We start from the raw sequence: 26402 nt of genomic DNA, 5'->3' as shown, positions 1-26402 counted from the left end.
AAAAGAATGGGCTGAATTGTTCAAAAATAAATGCACTCTTTACCTAACTTACATAACTGTAACCTCTCTGTATGTCTTTATAATAAAAAATAATGGATTGATACAAGCTGATTATAGGTACTCCAGATTATACTGTATTGTTTTCTCTACTTTCCATAATAAAACATTTTTAAAAACCAGGATGGATTAAATCAATAGATTTCAACCTTTTTTAAAGCAATAAAACCTTTTCTCTAACCAAAATCTTGCAGAAAGGCTGATATATAAGTGAAATAAAGGTGTATTTCCTCCTCACTCTCAGCTCAACCCAAAGCATAGGATTCAAAGAATACAGTTTAATGAAAATCAGTAGGCCAGACTAATTTGAAGGATTCTTCTGGCACTTTTGCTTTCCTGTAGCTATATTGGCTTTATACTGGCCATTAGCCTATATATCCTGCCCCAGAAATAGTCAACCTAGGCTATTAATCATCTCTGCAGTCTTTGGAGAATTTGTCTGAATGGCTGTAGAAACATGGGTTGCTATTAGAGATGCATTTCAATATCTGTCTCTGCTGAGTGTTTATTAACAATCTTGTTAATCCCCACTCTAGTTTTCAGATCTAGCTAACGCCTGTTGGATATCCTCAAGAGGCATTTTAAATTCTCCCTGATTTCTTGGAGCCAGACACTTCTCTCTGCTTGGAGTCCTCTCTGATACTTTATTCATGAATATTTCGCATTTAATCTTCCTGACTTTAGTTCCATATAATGGTCGTAGTACATTGACTGTATTTCTCAGAGAACACATAGGAGGCCGACTATAAAGGGTTGAGTTTGTGGGCATAGGGCCAGGGATCTTTGTGCTTGCCATGTAACTGGCCTTCTACCATTGGCCATGGTGGAAAAGATTCTGAATGATGAGCTCTGCAGGGGACTCTCATCCTAGGGCTTTGTAACCTGGCTCATGACCCCAAGAAGCTTGGCACTTTCACTTAGGATCAAATATTACCAGGAACTTCCCAGTGGGCCTTTGAGGCCACATGTGGGTCACTGTGACCAGTGTTCGTCTATAGCTTCCCAGTTCATACCCCAGGCTCAGTTTTTGTGTGTTCTTCCTCCAATACTACCATTGAGTCTTACCTCAGAAGAGAAACTCACCTGCACTCAGAAGAAAAAGTCATCCCCAAATACCTAAGGGTGTTGGTTTTAAAAATTAGCCTCAGGTTCAGAGCTGGTGGCTCATTCCTGTAATCCTAGCTACTCAGGAGGCAAAGATCTGAGTAGTGTGGTTCAAAAGAAGCCTGGGCAGGAAATTCTGTGAGATTCTTATCCAATTAACCACAATAAAAGCTGCAAGTGGAGCCTTGGCACAAGTGGTAGAGTGCTGGCCTTGAATACAAAGTTCAGTGAGAGCACCCAGGCACAGAGTTCAAAGCCCAAGACAAGCACACAAAAGGAATCAACCCTAACGATAGGAAAGATCAAGCTTCCTCGAGAAGAGAGAGGGGAGGTCTAAGAGTAAGACCCTGCTGACAAAGGGCATGGAAGAACGCAGAAATAATGGTCAGAGAAGCAAGGGATAAGCCAAGGGAGCATAGTATCCTGAAACCAAGAGAGGAAGCCATTTCCAAGGTGATGTGGTATGTTATGACATGTGACAGATACTATAGGAAAAGTAAAGGAATATGAAGGAGTTGAAAGTGTACTAGAGAGCTGGGAAAGTGGTTTAGTGGTAAAGTGCTTGCCTCACATGCATAAGGCCCTGGGTTCAATTTCTCAGTACCATATAAACAGAAAAAAAAAAAAAAAAACTGGCAGTGCATCATGGCTCAAATGGTAGAGGACTAGCCTTGAGCTGAAGGGACAGCTCCTAGGCCCAGAGTTCAAGCCCCATGACCGGAAAAAAAAAAAAAGAAGAAAGAAAAAGAAAGAGTACCAGAATTCCCCTAGAAGGATCTCATAGCACACATGGGATTCACTCTGCTCTGGCCTAAAATGAATGTCTGGAGCCCATCTGTCAGATGTCCAACTCTACTATGGATAACTAAGAGGCCATTTGGCCACAGAGAGGTATGCAAGGACCTCTGACTTTCTGCTTCTCCCACACTGTGGGGGACAGATACTGTCTATAAGAAGTTTCTCAAGGGCTAGGAATGTGGCTTAGTGGTAGAGTGCTCTCCTAGCAAACATGAGTCCCTGGGTTCGATTCCTTGATACCACATAAACAAACAAACACATAAAACTAAAATAAGGCCGGGTGCCAGTGACTCATGACAGTAATCATAGCTACTCAGGAGGCTGAGATCTGAGGATAGCAGTTCAAAGCCAGCCCAGGCAGGAAAGTCCATGAGACTTTTATCTCCAATTATCTCAGAAAACCAAAAGTGGCACAGTGCTAGCCTTGAGCTGAAGAGCTGAGGGACATTGTTCAGGCCCAGAGTTCAAGCCCCATGGCTAACAAAAAAAAACTAAAATTAATTTTAATAAGTTTTTTATTGTGAAAGTACTGTACAGAGGGGTTACAATCAAATGAGCAAGGTAATGAGTGCATTTCTTATCAAGCATTGTTGCCTCCTCCTTTGTTTTTCTCCTACCATCCCTTCCCTCCCATCTCTACAACTACATCCCCTCCCCCCAAAAAAACTAAAATAATTTTTTTAATTAAAAAAAGAAGTCTCTCAAGGAATCTAAGCCCAAAATAATGGATTGGGAAGGCCTAAGAAGTTACCTGAGGGGTCTGGGAAGGTGGCTCAGTGGTAGAGTGCTTGCCTAACATGCATGAGGCCCTGGCTTCTATTCCTCAGCACCACATAAGCAGAAAAAGCTGGAAATGGCACTGTGGCTCAAGTGGTAGAGTGCTAGCCTTGAACTGGATTGTTCAGGGACAGCGCCCAGCCCCAGAGTTCAAGCCCTATGACTGCCCCCCATCCCCACCCAAAAAAAAAGAAGAGGAAGAAGTTACCTGAGATGCAGGTACTACAGCATCCTGCCTTCCTTAACAAATCTTCCTGTCTTTCGTGCCCCCCTCCCCACCCCCCGCCTCAAGAAGTGGGGATCAGAGCAGAAATGGAGACCCAGGTTCTGCCCTTGAGAGCTTGCAAACCACTGTAGCAGCAGCAGCATAGCCCACCCAGGGATATGCTAGTTATCCTAGAGAAACACAGATAAGGCCAGGATTCCTCCCTTCCCCCAAACATACTGGAATGTCTCCTTTCCTTTAGTGACAAGCCTCATTTGAAAAGGAGCAAAGCCACCAACCATTATGGTCATATATCCTCAACTTGCTAGGTCACAGATCCCTAGACCTGACACAGTGAGGATAGCCCTGGGGCATTCTACTTGCCTATCTGCCTACTTTATATACCCACAAAGGCAGAAGAGGCAGAAGACTTAGATCCTCTTTGTAATCTTCATAAGTTTGGGACTGTAGTTCCTCTGTAGTTAAAATGTTAAAACATCTAGGATGGTAGTGTCAGTATTGAGGATTGGTTACCAACTTCTTAGGGAGACTTAAGATGACTAAAGCTCCTTCCACCTGAAGCAGGATGGGCCAGGGTCCTGGCTATTGAACAGAGAAGAGTATTTTGGAGGAATGGCAAGGCTAGAGAGGACTCTGGACAGTTTAGGAGGTCAAGGTACTAGTGGGGAGATGGCAAGTGAGAATGAAAAGATTGCACATCCTGGACAACCCATGGAATGTATGCTTCCTTTCCTTCCTGTCATCTGTAGCAGCAAATGTTCTATACTCTAGATGTCATAAAACCAACCAGCCATCTACTCATTGTCATTATTTATTTCTCACTTACCACATTCAGTCAACCTCTCAGGTTCTTGGAACTTATCTGGAAACTGGAGAAGTCCTCATTTAGAACTCTGTGTGTGTAGGTGTGGGTGTGGGTGTGGGTGTGGGTGTGCGCCAGTCCTAGGGCTTGAACTCAAGGCCTTGGTCTGTCCCTGAGCTTTTTTGCTCAAGGCTAGCACTGTACTACTTGAGCCACATCTCTACTTCTAGCATTTTAGTGGTTAATCAGAAATAAGACTCTCACAGACTTTTCTGCCCAAACTGGGCACAATCCTCAAATCTCATCCTCCTGAGTGACTAGGATTGCAGGTGTGAGCCACTGGCACCCAGCTATGACTTTTTTTTTTTAATCCAGTGGCTGAAGCCTTAATGTCTGGCCTGTCTTGAACAATTCAGTCTCTGGATCTTGCAAAGAGACTTACTCTAGCACTATGTGAAATGGAGGGAGAAGGCTTGTCCCAGGAAATATACTCTGATCTTAGCCCAAATTGTACTCATAGATTCTGGAAAGACTTATACTCTGATCTTAGCCCAAATTGTGCTCATAGATTCTGGAAAGACTTTTCCTAATAAGTGGACATTAAAAAAAAAAACCTGAGAAGCAGGGCAACTAGTATGAGTGTTTAGAGAGGATGTTCTGTGGGTTTAAGGAAATTGTGTTGCTGAGGGAGCTTGGATCACACAGAACTTTAAAGACATATCCAGTTGGGTGTAGATGGGACCAAAATTCTTGGCTCTTCTACCTAGGTCCCCATTTTTGTCCCATGGCGGATAAGCCTTCCTTCCCTGAATGCCTGATTGCTGCCAAGAACAAATGCTTCTAGAAACCAGAAGACAGTTGGGAAGGCTTGCTTCAACCACTGTGCTCACTGTACTAACAACTCCCTCTCTCTTTGCTTTCTCCCCCCAAGGATCCAGCCGCCGCCTCCATCTCAGACGGAGACTGTGACGCCCGGGAGGGTGAGTCAGTAGCCATGAATTACAAACCATCCCCGCTCCAAGTGAAGCTGGGTGAGTGTGTCCGGGGGGTGATGGAGAGGTGGGGGAATGGACAGTGTGCTCTGGGCTGGGTCTACAGAGAGGTGCCACAAATATTTTAATGCTCAGTAAAGATGATTCCAAGGTTCATGTCATTGACATGTCATGTACCATATCTCCTGCAAGGCAAAGAAGGCAGTTACAGCTGTCTTCAGAATCTTGAAAGTCTGGGAGATACCACTGAGGTTAAAAGGCTTCAGGTATTCTAGGGGATAGCTGCAGAGGTAAAAAGCATGGAACCTCAGGGGAAGAATTTAGAAGTCCCATCAGAGACTTCCTGATCAGTCCCTGGATCAGTCTGCGAAAGAGAGATGAGATCAGTTGCTGTGTCTGAAGGATAGAAAGTAATGAGAGTTCCAAAGTCTAGAAGGTGAGTCCCTTCCCCAGTCTAACCAGATCCTGTTACTATTTGGAGAAACTATTCCTTATTTTCTCAGTAAACTCTAGTATATTCCTGTCTTCCAAGATACCTCATCAGCTTTTCCTTGCAGACTTGTTTTATGCCCACTAGATCCCCATTTACTGTACATCTTGTTCCTTTGAAGTCACCTGTCTCCCACAGCTGCCCAAAGCTTCTACAGCTATATTTCTTTTTTTTTTTTTGGTCCGGTAGTGGGGCCTGAACTCTGAGCCTGGGCGCTGTCCCTCAGCTTTTCAGCTCAAGGCTAGCGCTCTACCACTTGAGCCACAGCGCCACTTCCAGCTTTTTTCTTTTTGCTTATGTGGTGCTGAGGAATCGAACCCAGGGCATCAGGCATGCAAGGCAAGCGCTCTACCACTGAGCCACCTTCCCAGCCCTACAGCTATATTTCTTACATTACCCTCTACTGATCACTGCTCTTCTCCCTTCAGGGACCACAGTTTCACTGAACCAAGGCTTCTGTAGATAACAGACATTCAGCAAATATTTGATTTCATGAGGAGACATTATAACATGGTACACAGGGAAGCACTGACAATCAGATACTGATCATCACTGTCTTTCAAAACTTCTTTACCATCCTGGCCATCTTTTTCCTCTTACCTTAGCTGTCTGACAAAAACCAGGCTCTTCCTCTGTGCTAAAAGCCCCTTCCTATCTTTTCCAAGCCCTTCTTCCTGTGTAGCTGTCAGGACTCCTTTCCACCGAGGACTGTTCTTTTTTTTTTTTTTTGTAAACCAGGGCTGAGAACCGAACCCACGGCCTTGCGCACGCCAGGCGGGCGCACTTCCGCTGGGCTAAACCCCCAGCCCCCGAGGACTGTTCTTTTAGTCAACTTTCTTTTTCTTTACTTTCCTTCTTTGGTACCACATTGAGGGAACCCCTAGAGTCATTTTCTGAACAGAAGAGCAGTTCTTTCGTGGATATTATTCATTTTCCTAAGACATCAGATTCAAATAGCAGCCAATTTTGTGTATTATTGTGTGACAATGAAAGTATTTCAACTAATATGTTATCTATCCCACAGTATATTCTCTTCTCCAAAAAAGATCATTTCAAGATTTTGTAGTTTAGGTAGTTTTATTTTCTATTTTAATACAAGGAGCATCATATTATATGCATTTTATGAAACGTTCTCCCTTTTCCACACACATACATTATGTCTTGGGCTTCTTCCATCGTCAGTATATAATTACTTCATTCTTTTAAATGCATAGTAACATGTAATTTAGTTTGTAGTAGCTTAGTGTTTGCATTTTTCACTATTTCAAACAATTTTAACATGCTTTTTAAATAACATCCCCTCATCCCCCCCCCACAATCACTTGCATTACTACTACCTACACTCATGAAGACTCTTGTTCCAGTTGCCCTACAGAAAACTAGACCACCAGAAACTTTAAAGCAGATTGCACCCCCTAGAGGCTTGGAGTGGTAATGGCACCTGTTGCCTTTTGGAAAGACTGGACAAAGCTGAAGCAGTCAAATGAGCAAACAAAGATGGCCAGAATAGATGAGAGAATATGAGACATAGAGGTCAGGGGACATTTTGAAATGAATCACAGTGTCTGTAAAAGTCTTTCTCATCCTTGTGTTCATCCTTATTCTTTCACACAATAGGCCCTTTTCCTAGATCTGGGCTTCACTGTTTAGGAAAGAGGACATAGGCCACCTCTTGGATCCAGAAAGCAACTGATTATAATAGTTGTTATATACCAAACTGGTCACCTAAGTGACCAGCCCCATGGCCATCCCCATGAGTCTGGTAGAGCACAGAGGTTGGCAAGAGTTAAGAACATTGCTTAGGCAGTACAACCTATGGTTTATCCCCAGCCTCCTTCCCTGTCTTCCTACTTCACAGTGTTGTGACTCCTTTTTTGCCTTCTGCACTAATCTCAAACACCACAGTCTAATATTCAAGGCCTTCATACCATAAATTTGTAACCAGAAGTAATCTCCAGCCTCTTAGCACAATACTTGACACATATTCATTTAGTGAATAAGTGACTGAATAATGTCTTCTTTTCCAGCCTCACCTTTCTCCCTCATCACTTCTTCATCCATTTGGTTTCACATTTATGATTACTTTGGAGTTCATTTTTGAGCCAAGGATAGTGGTTCATAACTGTAATCCCACCTATTCAAGGAAGCATAGGTAGGAAGATCATGGTCCAGCTCACCTGGGCAAAAACTCAAGACCCTTCTTGAAAAATAAAGCAAAAGGGGCTGGGGACATGGCTCAAGTGGTAGATCACCTACCAACCCCCGTACCACCACCAAAATGCATTTCTGTACATACTGTCATTCCTATTTAGAATGTCCTCCTTGCTAGTTTATAGTGTCACTTTCAAGAAACCCTCCCTGACTGCTCCAACACTTCCTCTGAAGCTTTTCCTTGACATTCAGCATGCAATGCCTTACCTAGGTGTTATGACTCCTACAAAGCAAGTGTCAATCTCTTCCTTTTTGCCCCCAACTTCTACCTCATGTCATGTGCAGCCAAGTGTCATCTCTACTGAGCATCAGGGGCCTGGAATCAGAATATCTACCTCTGTCCATAGAGCAGCAAGAGGTTCCACAATGAAGACCCAGCCCAGGCTTCCCCAAGCAGTAAGACAGGGTGGCCTGGGGCAGGACACAGCTTCCTTCCCATGTTCCCCTGCAGAGAAGCAGCGGGACCTGGCCCGGAAGGGCTCCCTGAAGAATGGCAGCATGGGCAGCCCTGTCAACCAGCAACCCAAGAAGAACAACGTCATGGCCCGGACGAGGTAGAAGCCCTTACTACTCCACCTGGATCCTGCCAGCCAGAGCCAGTCTCTGCTGGTCTGAGCCTCCCCCTCTACCCTCTCTTCTCAATTGAGATCCAAGATGGAGAGGGAGGGAAAGAGGAAAGAAAGTGGTGGGTCAGGGCCCAATCCAGTCCCCTACCAGATTAATAAGCTCCAATTAGCATTCTAACTCCAAAAATTCTTTACCCAGGCTGGTCGTCCCCAATAAAGGCTACTCTTCACTTGACCAGAGTCCAGATGAGAAGCCACTGGTAGCTCTTGATACAGACAGGTACGTATAGGATCTGAGGGCAACTGGGCAAGCCAATTGAATCTGTCTGAGCACAAAAGGGCTGTTCAGGATAGACCTGTTCTATTGCCAGAGTAAGATATTTCTTAGCTAGGAACTCTCTAAGGATGAATTACCCAAGGAATAGATTTTCTTCGTCCAGGAAGTGGGAGTGGATGAGAAAGGAAAGGTACCAATACAGTCTGCTGCTAACCTGGGACAACTTATTCAATTGTGCCTTGGTGGATGTCTCTGGACAGCCTGATGCAATGCTTAATGTTCCTCTTTCTCTAAGGGAAGAACCCTATCCATGGGGAAATAGTTGGCAGACTTAAACTTTGAGAAAACCCTGCAAGCCAGTGTGATTTCAAGGGAAGCCGTGAGAAAAGAAAGAAGGAAGGGAAGTGAAGGGAGTGGCAGCTCTATTTGGAAGGAATTTAAGGATTCTTTTGGAAGAATGAAGCTAAGGAATCTGTCTTTGAAAAATCTTTATTTGCACAGCAAGCAAAGGTTATAATATAGTTCTTGTCTGTTTAGGGGAGAGGTATGGTATTGTCTGATGTGGAAAGGTCAATACCCTCCAACTCACTTTTTCTCTGTCCTCTTTTCTTTATGGCCAGTGATGATGACTTTGATATGTCCAGATACTCTTCTTCTGGCTACTCCTCTGCTGAGGTGAGGCCCTTCCCCTTTCAACCCCACAAAGCAGATCCACCTCCATCAAGGAACTAAGATGGTCAAGGGTAGTGGAGGAAAAGCCAGTTGGAGCCTATGTAGGGTAGCAGAGTATAGGGTTGGAGAGCGTCTGGAAGAAATCACTGCCCTCCATTGCCAGAAACCATGGGTTATTGGAACAGGGCTCTTAAATAGAATGAGGTGTGAAATGCAGGCAACAGCCTATAGAAGTACCTCTGAAACTGGGCAAAACCCAAATAGAAACAGGACTAGACGTCTGTCATAGTAAGACCTCAAGACCTGGTGGAAATGAGGCTCTGAAAGAGAGACTCAAACCTCACTTGAGGGTGGAGTCTAGATGAATGGATGACCTGGGCTGCAGAGAGACGGAGGATGAGATGGGTCTGACAGGTGATGCAGTTGGGACCCCAGCCAGGACTGGGGGCTTTCAGTCAACTTGACCTGACCTCCCTTTCCTTTGTCTACAGCAGATCAACCAAGATTTGAACATCCAACTGCTGAAGGATGGCTACCGGTTAGATGAGATCCCTGATGACGAGGACCTAGACCTCATCCCCCCCAAGTCCGTGAACCCCACCTGCATGTGCTGCCAGGCCACCTCCTCTACTGCCTGCCACATTCAGTAGCAGGTGGGGTCGCCACGGCTGCATGGAGCAGGGCCAGCTCGGGCCAGGTTGGATGAGGTGCCTTCCTCACCTCATCCACCTGCCCCCAGCCTGCACCCCATGCAGCCACCAACCTTGTAACAGTCATTGCTTCCTCCTATGGTAGGACGTGTACCTCTGTGTGTTCATGGAGCAGGAGAAACCAAAATGGAGTCTCTTTCCACCCTGGAGGCCGAGGAGGGGTGGGGGGGTTGTTTGTTCAGTTATTTGTGGGACCTCACCCAGCACCCAGCCCACCTCTGCAAAGTTGAAGTCCAGGCCAAGGACTAGACACAGGGAGGCCAACAGTAACAATGGAGGTGAGGGGGATCACAGGGCCAGAGGGTTGACCCCACCCCCATTGAAGCCATGAATCCCCCCCAACCACAGCCTAATCAGGAAAGGGATTTGAGTGGAGAAAGGCCCAAGTCAATGGGGGCAGGTCCTAGCCCCTCCACACACCTCACAGCCCCTCCACACCTGCCCCCCTTACAAGCCCATGTCCCCAGTGTTTTCTCCCTCCTCTGCAGCCTGGCAAAGCTGCCTAAGGGAATATTGTTCCCCACCCATCAGATTGCAGCCTTCTTCCTCTTTGCCACATTCATCCTCTTCCTTGCTGTCTGGGTATGGAGATGGGTAAGGCGGGCCTGAGAGAAAGGCCAGAATTGGAGATGTTATAGCCTGTTCTTACTGGCCTATAACCAATGCATCTATCTCTCTGTCTGGATGTTTCTGTTCACTGGTTCAAGCTAGAAGCAGAGTGTTAAGTCTGGCCTTCAAGACCCCGTTTCCAGCTCACCCCAGTCTGGGAGGCTAGTTCCTGGAAAGACTCTTCAAGGAGCAAGCTTAGAAAAACATAGTGGATGGAGTGACTGCATGAAGTGCTGGGCAATGTGTGTGTGTGTGTGTGTGTGTGTGTGTGTGTGTGTGTGTGTGTGTGTGAAGAGAGGAGGGAAAGAGGCCCAGAGGCTGTCAGGATGTATGTTCAAGTGTCTACATCTCTGTGTTGGACCTGTAAGAGACAGGTGTCTTTTCCTGATGCATATATGGTATCCATAGTGAGAAAGTAGCTCTGGTCTGTTTTCAGTGTGAGAAGCTGCTCAGCAGTGCAAAGGTCTGGGCTCTAGCTCTGGTACTCTCCTGTGATCTTCAGCAAGCCATGAACTTTCTCTGGGCTTTACCTCTCAATTGTAAAATAAACAATAGCTGAAATTATTCTCTTAAGGTCCTTGAAGACCTGAAAGGAATTTCTTTACAAGATTTTCTATAGAGAGGTCTGTTTCTATGTGGGAAGGGGGAGTTTCCACAAGTACCTAAGGATCTGTTTGGAAAAGATGCAGGTGTGTGCACAGGTGTTTGTTGTGTATGTGCCTCTAGGAGGGTCTGTGGATTGAAATATACATACTGCTGCTGCTTCTGTTCTGATGCTTCTTAGCAAAGCTAAAGATGCAAATCAAGAGAGGGAGGCAGTGAAGAGAACCCTCCCGTGGGCTGAGAAACATAGAACTACCGTCCAGGTGAAGAAAAGTAAAAGCAGGTAGTTTCAGATGGCTCAGGACTATGCCCCTTAAACCTCCTTCCACAGGCCCAAGGTGAACACTGCCCCAGTTCTCCATGCTGACTCCCCACACATGATGGTGCATCCACTGTCATGGATGCCACTCACATGCTGCTGTCTGGATGCCAGTCCTGGGAGGTGGGAGGTGGTGAATGGAGGTGGTGAGAGGAGGAAGGGTAGCACCTCTCCCTGCACCACACCCAGGAGCTGCAAACTCCCCAACACCTCCAACCACCCTTACCTCCTTTAGATGAAAAAATACCAAAGGGAATTAGGCAGAGAAGGTATCTGTAGGGCCCCCAAGGTCCAAGCTGGCCCCTATCTGAGCCCATCTCTCCTACCCCATCCGAGACTCAGTACCTCCACCATCACCACCCTGGACTCCTTGACTCACCCTTCTAGAACATGAGTACTTCCTCTCTTTTAGACTCCTGCCTTTGCTGCTGACTTACTGTATGACCTAACCCATTGTTCAATTTCTGTGGTCCTAAGGAACCAGGAAAAAGCTCCCTGCCTACAGAACAAACTAGTTCCTTGGCAGGCAAGGACTTCTGGCTGAGGCAATCTATATATAGTTAGGTAGATATGGAGGGGAAAGGTAGGAAGCTGGCAGCCAGCAGCTCCTGCATCTAGGGAGAGTGTGTGGTTCTCTCCTTCCCTGTTTGGGTGTTGGAGGGGAAGAACCACGGCCTTAGCTTGCCCCCTGCTCCCCAGTCCTCTTGTAGATACTGCCTTAACACCCCCCCTCCCAGCCCTCGGCTGTGGCTGCCACCCAGCCAGGTTTCTCCGTGCTAATTTATTTCCAGGAAGGTGTGTGGAAGACATGAGCCGTGTATAATATTTTTTTTAACATTTCCATTGCAGTATTGACCATCATCCTTGGTTGTGTATTGTGTAACACAAATAATGATATTAAAGGCATCAAACAAGCCAGCCTCACTCAGCTCCCTACCTGGGATGTGGGACAAGGGAAAATGGGCTGAGAAGGGGAGAGAATTGATCTTCCAGGTGAACATGTCCCTCTACCTTCATTTGTAGGCTTCTGGGATGCCACTAACCTGCTGTGTGGCCTTAAGTGAGCCACAACCCTCAGAACTTCTGTTTCTCTCCAACAAAATGAGAAATTCGGCTGAGAAGGTCTTTAGGGGCCCTTAGACTGCTTGAAAATGGAGCTCTTTAGAGGGACTTGAGATAGGAAAGGGCCAGGAGTAGGCAGGAAATTAAACACTTGGCTAAGCCAAGTGATATCATAATGGGCAATTTCACCCTATAGAAGAAAGCTTAGTGGGTGGGAGCAAGAAAGCTATAGAGGAGGGCAACTGAAAGGTCCTCCATAAGAGGGGGGTCACAGCAACTGGGGCACCTTCCAGGCTGTGGGAGTGGGCTGACTACAGAGAGAGGTGGTCACTGATGTCCAGCAGGAGCCCTTCATACATAGAGCCCACCACAGCATCCCCAAGACCCTACTATGTTCCTCTTCTCTCATAAGACCAAGACTCCCATCAGCACCTACAGTGACTCCTTCAGGGCTCCAACCTCCATCAAGGAGGTCTACAAGGACCCACCTCTCTGGGCCTGGGAGGCCAACAAGTTTGTGACTCCGGTAAGTGGTGGGTGGGGGTGGGGGTGGGCAGGACAAACTACATGACAGTGTGTGTTTGAATGGGATGTAGTTATCAATATGTGTAATTCTTTATAGCTTTGGATCTGGGTCCGTTTTATTCATTTGCTTAGGCACAGAATTTACAACGGTTATGTAAACTAGTGTAGGATCCTGCCCTCCTGGAACCACAACAGGATGGGAAGTGGAAAGAGACATAATAAGCAAGAAATAAACAAGATTTTTGAAAATTGTCCAATTGTTACAAAAAAAAATAAGCAGGGCAATAGAGCTAGAAAAGGAGAGCTTCCATAGGTTAGGGAGCCCTCTTTCTCTCAAGGTGACATTGTGCTAAGCCTGGAAAGATGAGAAATAAACTAGTCATTCTTGTGCAGAGTGAAAAAATTAAAAGTTCCAGACAGACTCATCAGAAAATGTAAAAGCCCTGAGGCTGCCAGTAGAATAAGCCAGAAAATATCCTGTAGGCATGACTTTACACATGTGTATCATTCCTCCGTCTGTCTCTGCAGACAGTTAAATGGGGTCTTAGAATCCACTTGTGATATTCTGCCTACAAGAGTTTGTCTTTGTGTACCGTCCCATAAAATTTTGTTGAATAGGCACCTGCCTGTGTGGCGCACCCACAATACAAAAAAGAAAGGCCACCCAAGTTTTGAGGAACGCATAGCCAAGTTCAAGCCCTAGTACTCCTCCCTCCCTTTCCCAAAACAGTAATAACTGAATCTTAGGGGTCATGGATGGCTTGCCAAAGAAAAGTAAGAAAATGGCCAAGGACAGAACTTTGGAGAATATCAATATTCAAACACTGGTAAAGAACCATATAAGGAACAGAAGTATGGCCACAAGTCTAAGAGGAAAAGCCAAGGACAAACCAATGAAAACAACAAAACTAGATAAAGGTCACTGTCAGATACTACCCACACAGATGCTAATCTGGCCAGACAATGTATGGAGAGGAGCAAAAGTCAGATAGCAGTGAAAATAAGAATGTAGGAGCTGGGCACTGGTAGCTCATGCCTGTAATCCTAGCTACTCAGGAGGCTGAGATCTGAGGATACTGGTTCAAACCCAGCCAGGGCAGGAAAGTCCATGAGACTCTTATCTCCAATAAACCACTAGAAAACCGGAAGTGGCATGGTGGATCAAGTGGTAGAGCTCTCGCCTTGAGCTGAAGAGCACAGGGACAGCGCCCAAGCCCAGAGTTCAAACCTCACGACCAAAAAAAAAAGGAGGAGGAAAGCCTAGAGCTTTTCTTGTGGTAACAGTATGATAGACTCTGACCCTTCTGCTTCTTAACAATGAGGTCTAGCTGAGTATAGTGGCATACCATACCCAGGAGGATCACAAGTCAGAAATCAACCTGCACTACTGAATGCTGGGTACCAGTGGCTCACTCCTGTAAACCTAACAACTCAGGAGGCTGAGATGTGAAGATCACGATTTGAAGCAGCTGGGGCAGGAATGTCCTTAAGACTCTTATCTCTAGTTAACCACCAGAAAATTTGAGGTGGTGCTATGGCTCCAAGTGGTACAGTGCTAACCTTGAACAAAAGAGCTCAGGGATAGTGCCCAAGCCCAAGCTTGGAGCTATGGCTCAGAGACAATACCCAGGCCTGAGTTCAAGCTCCAGGACTAGCACACCAAAAAAAAAAAAAAGCCCATACAATTAAGTATTGTAAAAAAATTGATGTTTATTTTGTTTTGGACTTCCATGAATGTGAATGATCAGTTATTTAAGAAGCCAAGATTGCCCTCAGAATAAATTCCAATACAAACACTACAAGGAGTATAAACCTAATTTACTAAAAAGGTAAAGGGACTAATTCTCTGAATGCCAAACTGAAACAAATGTTTCAATGTCTCTGGCTCCCTGCCAACACACACACACACACACACACACACACACACACACACACACAAAATGTGGATCTTCTATGATAGAAAATATTGGAAATGGCACTGTGGCTTAAATGGTAGAGCTCTCACCTTGAACTGAAGAGCTGAAGGACAGCACCCAGGCCCAGAGTTCAAGTCCCATGACTGGCCAAAAAAAGAAATTCAACTATGGTAGAAAATATCCTCAATGTAGGTTTTTAGTTATCTTTTAGAGTAAGACCAATCAAACAAGAGTTCATAATAAAATATATGAAAACAGCCAGGCACTGGTGGGCTCATCTGTAATCCTAGCTACTCAGGAGGCTAAAATCTGCTATTATCTGAGGATTATGGTTTAAAGCCAGCCCAGGCAGGAAAATTTATGAGACTTTTTTTTTACTGTGGAGCCTGAACTCTGAGTCTAGGCCCTGTTTCTCAGCTCTTCAGCTCAAGGCTAACACTCTACCACTTGAGCCACAGCGCCACTTCCAGCTTTTTCTGCTTATATGGTGCTGAAGAATCAAACCCAGAACTTCATGCATACAAGTCAAGCACTCTACCACTGAGCCACCTTCCTAGCCCTTATGAGACTCATCTCCAATTAACCACAAAAAAGCAGGAAGTGAAGCTGTGGCTTAAGTGGTAGAAAACCAGCATTGTATGAAAAATCTAAGGGACAGCACCCTACGTTCAATAAGCTGAAGGACAGCTGATTTCAAGCCCCAGTACCAGCACAAAGAAGAGAGGGAAGGAAGGAAGGAAGGATTTACAAAATCAAACCCCCAACATTGTCAAAAACATAGGAAAGTGGAGGAAAGGAGGGAAATGAAGGGGAAAAGAGTTGGACATGGTATTTTATGCTTATAATCTTATCACTAGGGAGGCTGAGGGAGGTAGATTGTGAATTTGAAGCCAACCTTAGCTACAGAATGAGTATGACTCTAGCTTAGGCTCTATAACAAGACCCTGTCTCAAGATATATACCCCTCCCCCAACAGGAGATAATGAAAAGATATTTTCAGGTAAGCAAAACTAATTATGATCTTATGGTTGAGGTATAGGCCACTAATACAAGGATTTGCCTGGTGATCATAAGGACCTGGATTTAGTCTACAGCACAGAATAAAACCAAAATGTTTGCTATCGTCAGATCCATAATGTATAATAAGAGAAATGTTGAGGGAAGGAAAATTATCACAGAAGGAAAGATATGCGATAATAAATAACAGATAAACAGGAAAATTTAAGCAAATACCTTTGGGAAAATATAGTGGTATATTTAAAGAAAGAATTAAACTATTAAGTGATATTATTATATAAGTTAGTAAAGGACAAAGTTAATGTGTTCCAAGAACCTCACATTATTCTAAAGAGGGTAAAAGATAGTTTTGTACTACTAACTAGCTGCAACTACAAATCCCAGACTTTGCTTCCCTAAGTAGCTCTGGAATGGCTACAAGAGAAATTTACATGAGATCCAAAAGACATAAATAAAAAGGCAGCTACTTCCATTTTTATCCTTTGAAAGTTGGTGTATGGCCAGGTAGGCATAGTATTACACACCTGCAAGTCCAGAACATGGGAGGCTAAGGAAGAAGGGTCCTGAGTTTGAAGGCAATCTGGAAAAGGAAAGAGAGAATGAGAAGGGAAAAAAAAGGAGGAAGGGAAGGAGGGAAAAAAGAGGAAAGTTGTGGTTGGCTTGTTCACAATGGTCACTGGTATAGGGCAGCATCTCCTACAACCTCAGTTCCCACTGGACCTCCCTCCTCCTTTGACATTTTGGGCCCTGGCCCAAGTGTGTGTGCAGCTTTGTCACAAAAGGACACCAGTATCACTGTCCCTATCATCTAGGTTGGAAACCAGAATGCACATGCACACGTTCTTGTTGTCCCCATGGGCTTTAATTTGTTTTTGCTCTTGCCTGCTTCTTGGCCTTATAGAGGTCTTAGCCAGTTCCCATAATTATGTGAAGTCTAATCCCCATAATAAATTCCTTATGCTATATCATGCATACTGGTTCTGCTTCTCTGATCCAAACAGTAACAAAAAGTTAAGAATGTTACTAAATAGCAGATAACATTTTTACAGATAAAATCCATATTAATTCAATGACATACATTTGTTAAATTGGCAAGTTTCAATTTTTCAGGAAGTATAATTATAAATTTATATTGACCTAGTAGAATTTTAAAAGTTGACAAAATCATAACATTTGGTTCCATTTCCTTAAACATTGTTAACATAAGTGGAGAGATACAGGGTGCATTGATACATGTACACAATATGTACCTTGATGAAAAACTAGTCAAGGACAGTATAAGAAAATAAAACTATGCATAAACACAAAAGCCAAAATTCTAAATAAAATATTGGCAAACTGAATGCAGCATTACATAACAATGGATAACTTGTAACTATTCCACAAGTGCAAGATTGGCTTAACATTAGAAAAATCATCTATGGGGCTGGAAAGGTGCTCAGTGGTAGAGGCCCTGGGTTCGATTCCTCAGCAACACATAAGCAGAAAAAGCTGGAAGTGGCACTGTGGCTCAAGTGATAGGGCACTAGCCTTGAGCAGAAGAGCCCAGAGTTCAGAAAGAAAGAAAGAAAGAGAGGAAAGAAGAAAGAAAGAAAGAGAGAGGAAGGAAGAGAGAAAGAAAGAGAGAGAAAGGAAGAAAGAAAGAAGAAGGAAGAAAAGAAAGAAAAAATCAGCTATGGCTCACCTTGGGATCCTAGCTACTCAGGAGGCTGAGATCTGAGGATCACAGTTTGAAACTAGCCTGGGCAGGAACGTCGAACGTCTATGAGACTCATCTCCCATTAACCACCAAAAAGCCAGAGGTGGAGCTGTGGCTCAGGTAGTAAAGTGCCAGCCCTGAGTGAAAAAGCTAAGGGACAGCACCTAAATAGAGTTCAAGTGCTAGTGCTGGCACAAAGAAAGAAAGGGAGAGATGGAGGGAGGGAGACAGGCAGGGAGGGAGGGAGGGAGGGAGAAAGGAACAAAAAATGTCATTCATTAACATACTTCAGGAGAAAAGCATAAAATCATTTCAAAATGTGCAAAAGAGATCTTCTGGTGGGGTGACAGAAATATTCCAAAATTGGGTTGTGGTTACAGTTGAACTACTCAATAAACTTACTAAGAATTCTTGAGTTATATATGTAAACAGTGAATTTTGTGCTATGTAATTTATACCTGCATAGTTATTTTTAAAAGGATGCGGACAAAGGCCAAAGGCAAAGAAGCAATCAATACCTGTTCATGATTACAAATAAAAAAATCCAGCCAGGCACCAGTAGCTCACACCTGTAATCCTAGCTACTCAGGAGGCTGAGATCTGAGGATCACGGTTCAAAGCTAACCCAGGCAGGAAAGTCTGTGAGACTCTTCTCTCCAATAAACCACTAGAAAAACAGAAGTGGTGCTGTGGCTCAAGCGGTAGAGCGCTTACCTTGAGCTGAGGAGCACAGGGACAGCTCCCAAGGCCCGAGTTCAAGCCCCATGACCTGCAAAAAAATAGCAATAAGCTTCTCTAACTTCATAAAGGATATACACCCAAAAGCTGTGGCCAATGCCCAAGTGGTAGACTGAAGGCATAAGGCCCTGAGTTCATATCCCAATACTGCAAAAAAGAAAAAATACCCACAATATTTGCCCAAAGTACATAATCAGCATCACTTATATTAGGTAATAAGAGAAGTATTCTTTTTTAAAATTGGGATCAACGTAAGAGTATTCACCATTCAACGTCTGCTGCAAATCACCGCAAGTTCCTTATCCGGCCGCGATCATGACCAAGGCGGTAATGGAAGCCAGACAGTGAAACCGGTTTCAGGGCACCCAGGGCCTGTTCTCATCAACAACAGACACCCCAAGATCCCATTAACAGGATTTTTAATTGATTATCAGACAGGGGAGTACTTCAGAAAGTAAGGTAGAAATCTCTGAAGTTACAGACATCAGCATGGGAAACAATCCGAAGAAGAATAACTTCCTTATCCTTAGGCAGGCAGAGGTAAGCAACAAACACCCACAATTTGTATGGACCTTCACCAACTCTAAGATCGAAGGAAGTTTGATTCTCATTAACTCAAATCTAGGGTAGAATCTTGAGTCTCTGTAATGCTAGGAGCGACTGATTTTTCTCAGACAATTCCCAGCTTTCTGAGAATTAAGAGAATGGCATTTCAATTCTCTTTATTATACCTCACAGCTCAGCATTCGCAGATTCCCACATAACCTCTATCCAGCATTATATTGAAAGTCCTAGCCAAAAAATTAAGGAAACAAAAAGTAAAAAGACACAGAGAAAATGAAAAAGTAAAACTATATTTACAGATGAGACAACTGTGTGTATAGAGTCTATAAATTATTAGAATAAGAAAATTTAGGCCATGCAAAATCCCAGTACTTGGGAGGCTGAGACAGGAGGATCATGAGTTTGAAGCCAGCTTGGGATAGTTAGTGAGACTCTCTCTCAAAAACAGAGAAATCACAACGCATTTATTCTAACAGCAAAAAAATAATAACCAGGTGCCAGTAGTTCACACCTGTAATCCTAGCTACTGAGGAGGCTAAGATCTGAAGATTGTGGTTGGAAGCCAGCCTGGGCAGGAATGTCTGTAAAACTCTTATCTCCAATTAACCACCAGAAAACGGTGGTACTGTGGCTCAAAGTGGTAGAGTGCTAGCCCTGACCAGTGAGGGGAGGGGGGAGGGTGACAACTAAAAGACAGTACCCAGGCCCTGAGTTCAAGCCACAAAACTGACAAAAATAAATAAAATAAAAGTATAAATTCAACAATGTGGGGAAAACTGTATAGATAATATTATAAAACTTTATTGAGAACCATGTAACCTATAACTCTAGTGTTTGGCCTACAAGCCTGTCTGGACAATCTCAAAAACAAAACAAAACTTTATGAAATACTTCTTCAAAATACTTAGACATATAGCATGTTCTTGGATAGGAAGACTTGCTATCATGAAGATTTAATTCAATATCACTAGAATCTCATCAAGAGCTGGTTGCCAGTGGCTCACACCTGTAATCTTAGCTACTCAGGAGGCTGAGATGTAAGGATCATGATTCAAAGCCAGCCCAGGTAGGAAAGTGTGAGATTCTTATCTTCAATAAACTACAGAAAGAGCCAGAAGTGGAGCTATGGCTTAAGTGGTGGAGCACTAGCCTTGAGTACAATGACTCAGGGACAACCCCCAGGCCCAGAATTCAAGCCCCAGGACTGGCAAAAATAAAAAAAGGAGAAAAAGTCTCATCAAGATCTTTTGAGGCGGGGCTGGGAAGGTGGCTCAGTGGTAGAGCGCTTGTCTTGCATGCCTGAGGCCCTTTGTTCGATTCCTTAGCACCACATAAGCAAAAAGAAAAAAAGCCGGAAGTGGTGCTGTGGCTCAAGTGGTAGAGCGTTAGCCTGGAACTGAAGAGTTGAACAACAGGCCCAGGCCCAGAGTGCAGGCCCCACAACCGGACCAAAAAAAAAAAAAAAAGTCGATCTTTTGAGGAATTTGACAAGCTGTTTCTAAAATTTATAACAAAGGCCAATAGGCAAAAGAGAACTTGTCCAAACAGATACTAATTGTGAAGTTATAGGAACTCATAAAGCTGGAAAAACTACTAATGAAACAGAAAAGTGCCACACACACATACACACACACATATATATGGAAATAATATTCAACAAAGATAAGTGGTAATAAAGCTATGGAAAAGGATGCATCAGGCTTGGAGTGGCATAACAAATCTGAGGGTCAAAATAGATTATGGGAATATTAGTTATCAATATAGATAAAAATAAAATTAATCACTATCTCACATCAAACCCCAAGTGCAAGTTCTGAGAGATTAAATATGGAAAGCAAAACTGAATAATTTTTAGAAGAAAATACAGGATGTTATGTGCATTATCTGAGAGTATGGATGGATTTCTTAAGTCACAAAAAACATTAACCATAAAAGAAGAGATTAATAAATTCAACTATGTTTAAATTAAGACCTTCTGTTCATCAAAGACACCATTAAGAAAATTAAAGAAAGAAGCCACAAACTGAGAGATCTGCAACATGTAACTCATTAGTATGTAGAATACATCAAGAACTCTTAATTCTAATTGAACACATGTGCATTTGACTCTCCTGAAACCTCTCTAAAACTAGAGTAATAGATATTTAAGTCATAAACCACAAGGATGTTGAAAAAAAAAGGATGATGGCAAGGAAGTTTTGGAAGCTGGAAAGTATGCTAAGTAGTACTGATTTAGCAGATCTGAGAAAGCTGAATCTCAAGCCAGCAATGGGAGCATGGAGACATAATTCAACTCAAAACTGCAGAATTTCCAAAACGCTCAGGAATAAATAATCCTAGGCTTCTCTGGAACTGAAGATGGTTCAGAACTAAGGCTAAAGTAAGGATTATTTGAAAGCCATTTAAGCAGTTAAACCTATGAATCCCTTTTTCTAAGTTTGTGCCAGAGGGTAACTACCTACCTCTGTTTCTGCTAAAGTCACAAGGCTTATTTGTTGGCAAGATCTCAGGACTGGGGATAAAAACTGAGGGTGGAACACCATAATAACAACAGGTGAACTAGCAAGGCACTGATGGTTCATGCCTGTAATACTAGCTAAGGAGGTTGAGATCCGAGGATCTGAGTTCAAAGCCAGCTGAGGCAGAAAAGTCCCTGAGAGACTCAGCTCCAATTAGCCACTCAAAAGCCAAAAATGGAGCAGTGACTCAAAGTGGTAGAATGCTACCCTTGAGCAAAAGAGTTCAGGGGCAGTGCTCCAGCCCTGAGTTCCATACCTACAACCAACAAACAGAACAAGTGAACCTCCATAGGCTGAATTATAACATGCTCCCTCCCCCAATATTCCTGCTCCATACAGGTTCCGAGAACATTGGCAACTAAGTTATTACCCTCAGACCAAAGAATAAAGGAATCCTTTCTGAAGAATCTGATCAACCCAAGAGGAATGACACACAGATATTATTAGCATTTGTAATCATCATCATCATCATCATCCAACCAGATCATTCCACAGTTGACAAAACCCACTCACAGTTTAGAAGCCTTAGCTAAGTTAGACTCCTATTCACGAACATGAAAAAGATTTCAGACATCTGAGGAAAGGCTCCAACAAAAAAAAAAAATTAATAGTCTATGAGTTCTGCGTGACTGTTCTATGTGTGGGTGGGTATGTTTTAGTATGTATATATTGACACATCTGTATGTGTGTAAGTGGATACATTGTGTGTGTGTGTGTGTGTAAAGCTCAGAAAGCCACTAAGGCATGGGATCCTTGGATCCACATCATCCATTCTCATTTATGTTGGAGTGTAACTGTGCCATATTTGTCCACAGAACTTGGCCCAAAAGCCCTTGAGCTGAGGGGGTTTCAGGGTGTTTGTATCCCTAAGGGCCAGGTCTGATCTTAGCTCTGGCTATAAGAAGCCTCTCTCTTTAATATCATAAAGGGCATGTGTGGATGGTTCAGTGGCATTTTCAGACCCACTGCGTATAAACACCTGTAAACATACACCTTGCTTGGCATTCTGCCCTCATCTGGAGACAAAGTGGCCCCAAGGGAGGCCTTGATCTGAATTTCTACATATCTAGCTGAACAAAGAGTGATGAGATAAGATGAACTTCAAAAAGCAGAGGGACCCAGGGCTTGGATCAGGAAGAGGAAAAAAAGGTGGTTAGATGAGGAGCAGAGCAAAGTGAAGATCAAAGTCAAAGATAATATTGTTGCATGATCAGAGCCATAAGCAGAATCAGGATCGAGTCCAAGACAAAGAATTGAACCTTAAAGTAGGTCCCCCCATCAGCTCCATTTTTCAGCTCCAGATTCCACCCTACTTAAGAAGCTTGCATTAGGCAGCTAGCAGCCAGGATAGCCAACCTTTCCTGAGGCTCCAGTTGTGCCAGGGGCCTACTGACCCTGTGGGAGGAAACTGGGGGCCTACGGGAGGCCCTGATCTCTGACAGAATATAGTCTACAAGAAAGAGAAGAGTTTAAGAAAAAATAATATTATGTCATTTTCAGGGAAATGGATGGACCAAGAACAAATCATAGTTAAGTGAGGGAAGCCAAGCTCAGAGAGACAAACAGTACATGTTTTTTCTCATATGCCAAAGCTAGATCTAAAAATGGGATGTGATAAATTATACAGGACTCTAGGCATCCACATCCAGAGAGAGCAAAGGAATATTCTCTTAAGGGAAGAACACAAAAGCACAATGCCTTTGTGCCTCTGATCATATAAAATAATGAAGTTTTTGTTGTTGTTTTTCTTTTCTTTTTGTCTTGTTCTTTTATGTCTTTAGGAGGATAAGGGGGAACAGAAATAGAGGGATAAAGAATGAACAAGTGCAGCAGTGGTACTAACTAGACACTATGTTGAAGATGAACTATACAACTTGTGAGTGGGGATGGGAGAAAAAACTGGAAGAGAGTGAGGGAAGGGGTGGTATTGTCCAAAAAAAAAATGTACTCTCTACCTGACTTAGGTAACTGTAACCCCTCTGTATACCACCTTTATAATACCCCTCCGTACAACACCTTTATAGTAACAACAAAGGAAGGAAGGAATAAAAGGGAAATAAAAGAAAGGAAAGAAGGGAAGAAAGGAAGAGAGAAAGAAAGAAGAAAAAGAAAAAGAAAGAAAAGAAGGAAAAAATGGTGGGAGAAACACTTAGCTCTGACCTTTAAGAGCTCCATACGAGTCAGGAAACATCAAAAAATAGATCATAAAACACTATGATTAGAGCAAGAGCTTGACTCCAAACCCCAGTTTGGAATAAAAAGGGGGGGTCAGGGGGCAAAATGTGATCCAACCAAGAGGACCATGTAGAAGAATGAAGACTGGCATGAAAATCCACCCTCTGCCATTGGGAGAGAGGTAAAAAAAAATATCCACCCAAGTTGATTTCAGGAGGGACTGAATCTAGGGGCCTCTACATGCCTAGCCAATTCTTTTTTCTTTTCACAGGGTCTAACTCATGCCGCACAGCGCTATATGGATCCTGATACTCTGCAGATGAACAAATGCGCTACACACACATCAGGCCATCCATACTGTCCTGAGAAGTACTGGAGCCCTCAACATGAAGGTAGGGCCTCTGTTACCTCCTGACTCCAGCAGTGACCCCACCAATGACTTATAACTTGAACCCAATTAGATCCTGACCTGATCTACCAACCTATCTCTATCCATGAGATAAAACAGACCTTTTTTCTAACCAATCTCCGCTTCAACATGATTACTAACCACCTGTCTTGACCCTGACCCTGGAGGAGACCACCTAGGCTCAGACTTTTGTGATCTCCCTGTCTGAAAATAGAATTGGAAAATAACCAGGCACAGCATGCCCCTGTAGTCCCAGCTACTTGGGAGGTTGAGATAGGAGGATCGCTTGAACCTAGGAGTAAAGACCAGCTTAGGCAACATAGCCAGACTCTGTCTCAAAACAATAACTCAACCCGGGAAGAACCATGGCTTTCATCACTATTAAAGATGGAGAGAATATTAATCTTCCCAAAATCCTCCAACCATATTCCAAGAGTCACCTCCTCCCCATCTTCTTAGCAATCCTGTTCAGTTCTCCATCTCGCCTGCCACATGATACCTCTTTCCCTTTCCCTGGAACATTTCCTAACGTCTGCCTAAAACCTCTCATCTCCTTCACAGTCAAGATTCCCAGAAACACAGTCTATACTCATTATCTCAACTTCCTCATTCCTTCATACACACACACACACACACACACACACACACACACACACACACCACACACACACACACACACACACACACACACACACACACACACACACACACACACACACACACACACACACACACACACACACCAGTCTTGAGGAAGAGAGGTTAGGCTTAGTGGTAGAGCACTTACCTAGCCAGCTCTAGGCCCTGAATTCAAACCAAATAGCACCACAAAAAAAAAAGGTGGTTGGGCTGGGAAGGTGGCTCAGTAGTAGAGCGCTTGCCTTGCATGCATGAGGCCCTGGGTTCGATTCCTCAGCATCACATAAGCAAAAAAGAAAAAAGCCGGAAGTGGCGCTGTGACTCAAGTGGTAGAGCGCTAGCCTTGAGCTGAAGAGCTGAGGGACAGCACCCAGGCCCAGAGATCAGGCCCCACAACTGAACCCAAAAAAAAAAAAAGGTGGTTGGGGATTTAGTTCAGTGGAAGAGCACTTGCCTAGCAAGTGCAAGACCCTGACTCTGGTCCTCAGCTCTGAAAAAACAAAACAAAAAAAAAAAACTAAAACAAAACCATAGTCTTCTCTTATTTACAACTGGGCCCCTCCATCAAGGGACTTCGTAAATCTTTGTTGGATGAAGTGATAATTCCCAACATAAGTTGGCGTCTGCACTTCCTACACAGAATACTGAAATTACATCTGTGTGGTTCTGATTACCATATCCATGAGACCTTTTAGTCTTTACTATCTGAGACTTTCCCTATGCATTTCACTCCTCTGACTACTCCATTCTACTTAAAACTACTTCCTTCCTCAGCTTCTCTGATGCCTCACTTTTTCTAAGTCTCTTATATACTTACTTTGGACACAAAGTTTTTCAGAATACTATTCAGAGCTTTCTTTCCTCCTTGCTCTGTCCCCAAAACTATTTTACCTACCCCATCCCTAACTCTAAATACTGTAGCCTTGATGTCTCACCAGACTTTACTCTCCTTCATCATCTGAGTATGGTGATCTCTACCTGGATGTGAAAAATAAACCTCAAACACAGTATGCCAAATCAGCCAACTCAGAATTTCAAACCCCAACGTGGTCCCTCTTCCCCACACCCACCTGTCTTCTTCTTGGCCTTTTTACCCTGTTTCTCACATGAATTACAGAGGATCTCATAGGACAGTCTTGTGGCAGGGATGGTGTTGAAGAATGTTAACTAGAGTTAGTTAACATTGATCAACTTTTCATTTGTGAAAAAGCACCACAGTTTCTACTGTGATGTAAAATTTCAAAGATAAGGCAAGAAGACCAATAGGCTTTTTAATCATGACAAGTATTCTAATTTTTTAAACAATGTATTAACTTATTTAAGCCTCACAACAACCCTATGTTAGGCAAGTGCTCCCTGATCCACAACAAACCTGAGAGTTATCACCCTAATTTTACAGTTGGGTAAACTGAGACAAGATTAACTTGGTCAAGGTCTCACAAAGCTAATTATTGGTAGAACAGAAATTTGAAACCAGGCAATCTATCTGCAGATTTTGCTCTGTTAACCATGACATTATCTTGTCTCCTGGTGATGATACAGAGAAGATGAGGCAGATCATGGAGGGCTGGGAGAGGGAATGGATTCAATGGATTCAAAGAGTTTTAAGAAGGAAGAAAGGCAAACCTTAGAGTCTGGATATAGAAGATGAGGGAGACAGAAAAATTGGCAGGAAACCCCATTTTCAAATTAATTGATTCAGAATATAGATCTAGGATAAAAATTGATTAGCTCAGTAAGATAGGACCTGGGCTACAACTGTCAGAAACAAAGTATGGTAGGCCATAATCCTGGCACTAAAAAGGCTGTGGCAGAAAAGAAAGTTCAAGTCCAACCTAGGCTACCTATCAAGACCCATCTAGAAAGAAAAGGAAGGAAGGAAGGAAGAGAAAAAGGAAGGGAGGGAGGGAGGGAGGGAGGGAGGGA

The 26402-nt window shown here is 43.6% G+C and overlaps 2 protein-coding genes across 6 annotated transcripts in view; both read left to right on the top strand.

The window, feature by feature from the left end:
• The window catches only part of Fam219a (family with sequence similarity 219, member A), a 52267-nt gene extending 41286 nt beyond the window's left edge, over positions 1-10981 (top strand). The window contains exons 2-6 of one of the 4 annotated variants that reach the window (XM_013026547.1): positions 4696-4795; positions 7909-8011; positions 8223-8303; positions 8921-8975; positions 9464-10981. In XM_013026547.1, coding sequence (XP_012882001.1) covers positions 4696-4795; positions 7909-8011; positions 8223-8303; positions 8921-8975; positions 9464-9622 — 498 coding nt within the window. In that variant the 3' untranslated portion in view covers positions 9623-10981. The remainder of the gene's footprint in view (positions 1-4695; positions 4796-7908; positions 8012-8222; positions 8304-8920; positions 8976-9463) is intronic. The other 3 variants (XM_013026550.1, XM_013026549.1, XM_013026548.1) reach the window with 3 other exon arrangements.
• Positions 10982-12666: 1685 nt separating this feature from the next.
• The window catches only part of LOC105993380 (chromosome unknown open reading frame, human C9orf24), a 17095-nt gene continuing 3359 nt past the window's right edge, over positions 12667-26402 (top strand). For both annotated transcript variants that reach the window (XM_013026619.1, XM_013026618.1), the window contains exons 1-2: positions 12667-12801; positions 23700-23820. In XM_013026619.1, the coding sequence (XP_012882073.1) occupies positions 12667-12801; positions 23700-23820 (256 nt within the window). The remainder of the gene's footprint in view (positions 12802-23699; positions 23821-26402) is intronic.

This window comes from Dipodomys ordii, unplaced genomic scaffold (genome assembly GCF_000151885.1).
Source record: "Dipodomys ordii isolate 6190 unplaced genomic scaffold, Dord_2.0 Scaffold95, whole genome shotgun sequence".
In the NCBI taxonomy this organism is placed as follows: domain Eukaryota; kingdom Metazoa; phylum Chordata; class Mammalia; order Rodentia; family Heteromyidae; genus Dipodomys; species Dipodomys ordii.
The sequence above is the reverse complement of the archived record's forward strand: the minus strand, read 5'-3'. Positions and strand labels throughout refer to the sequence as shown.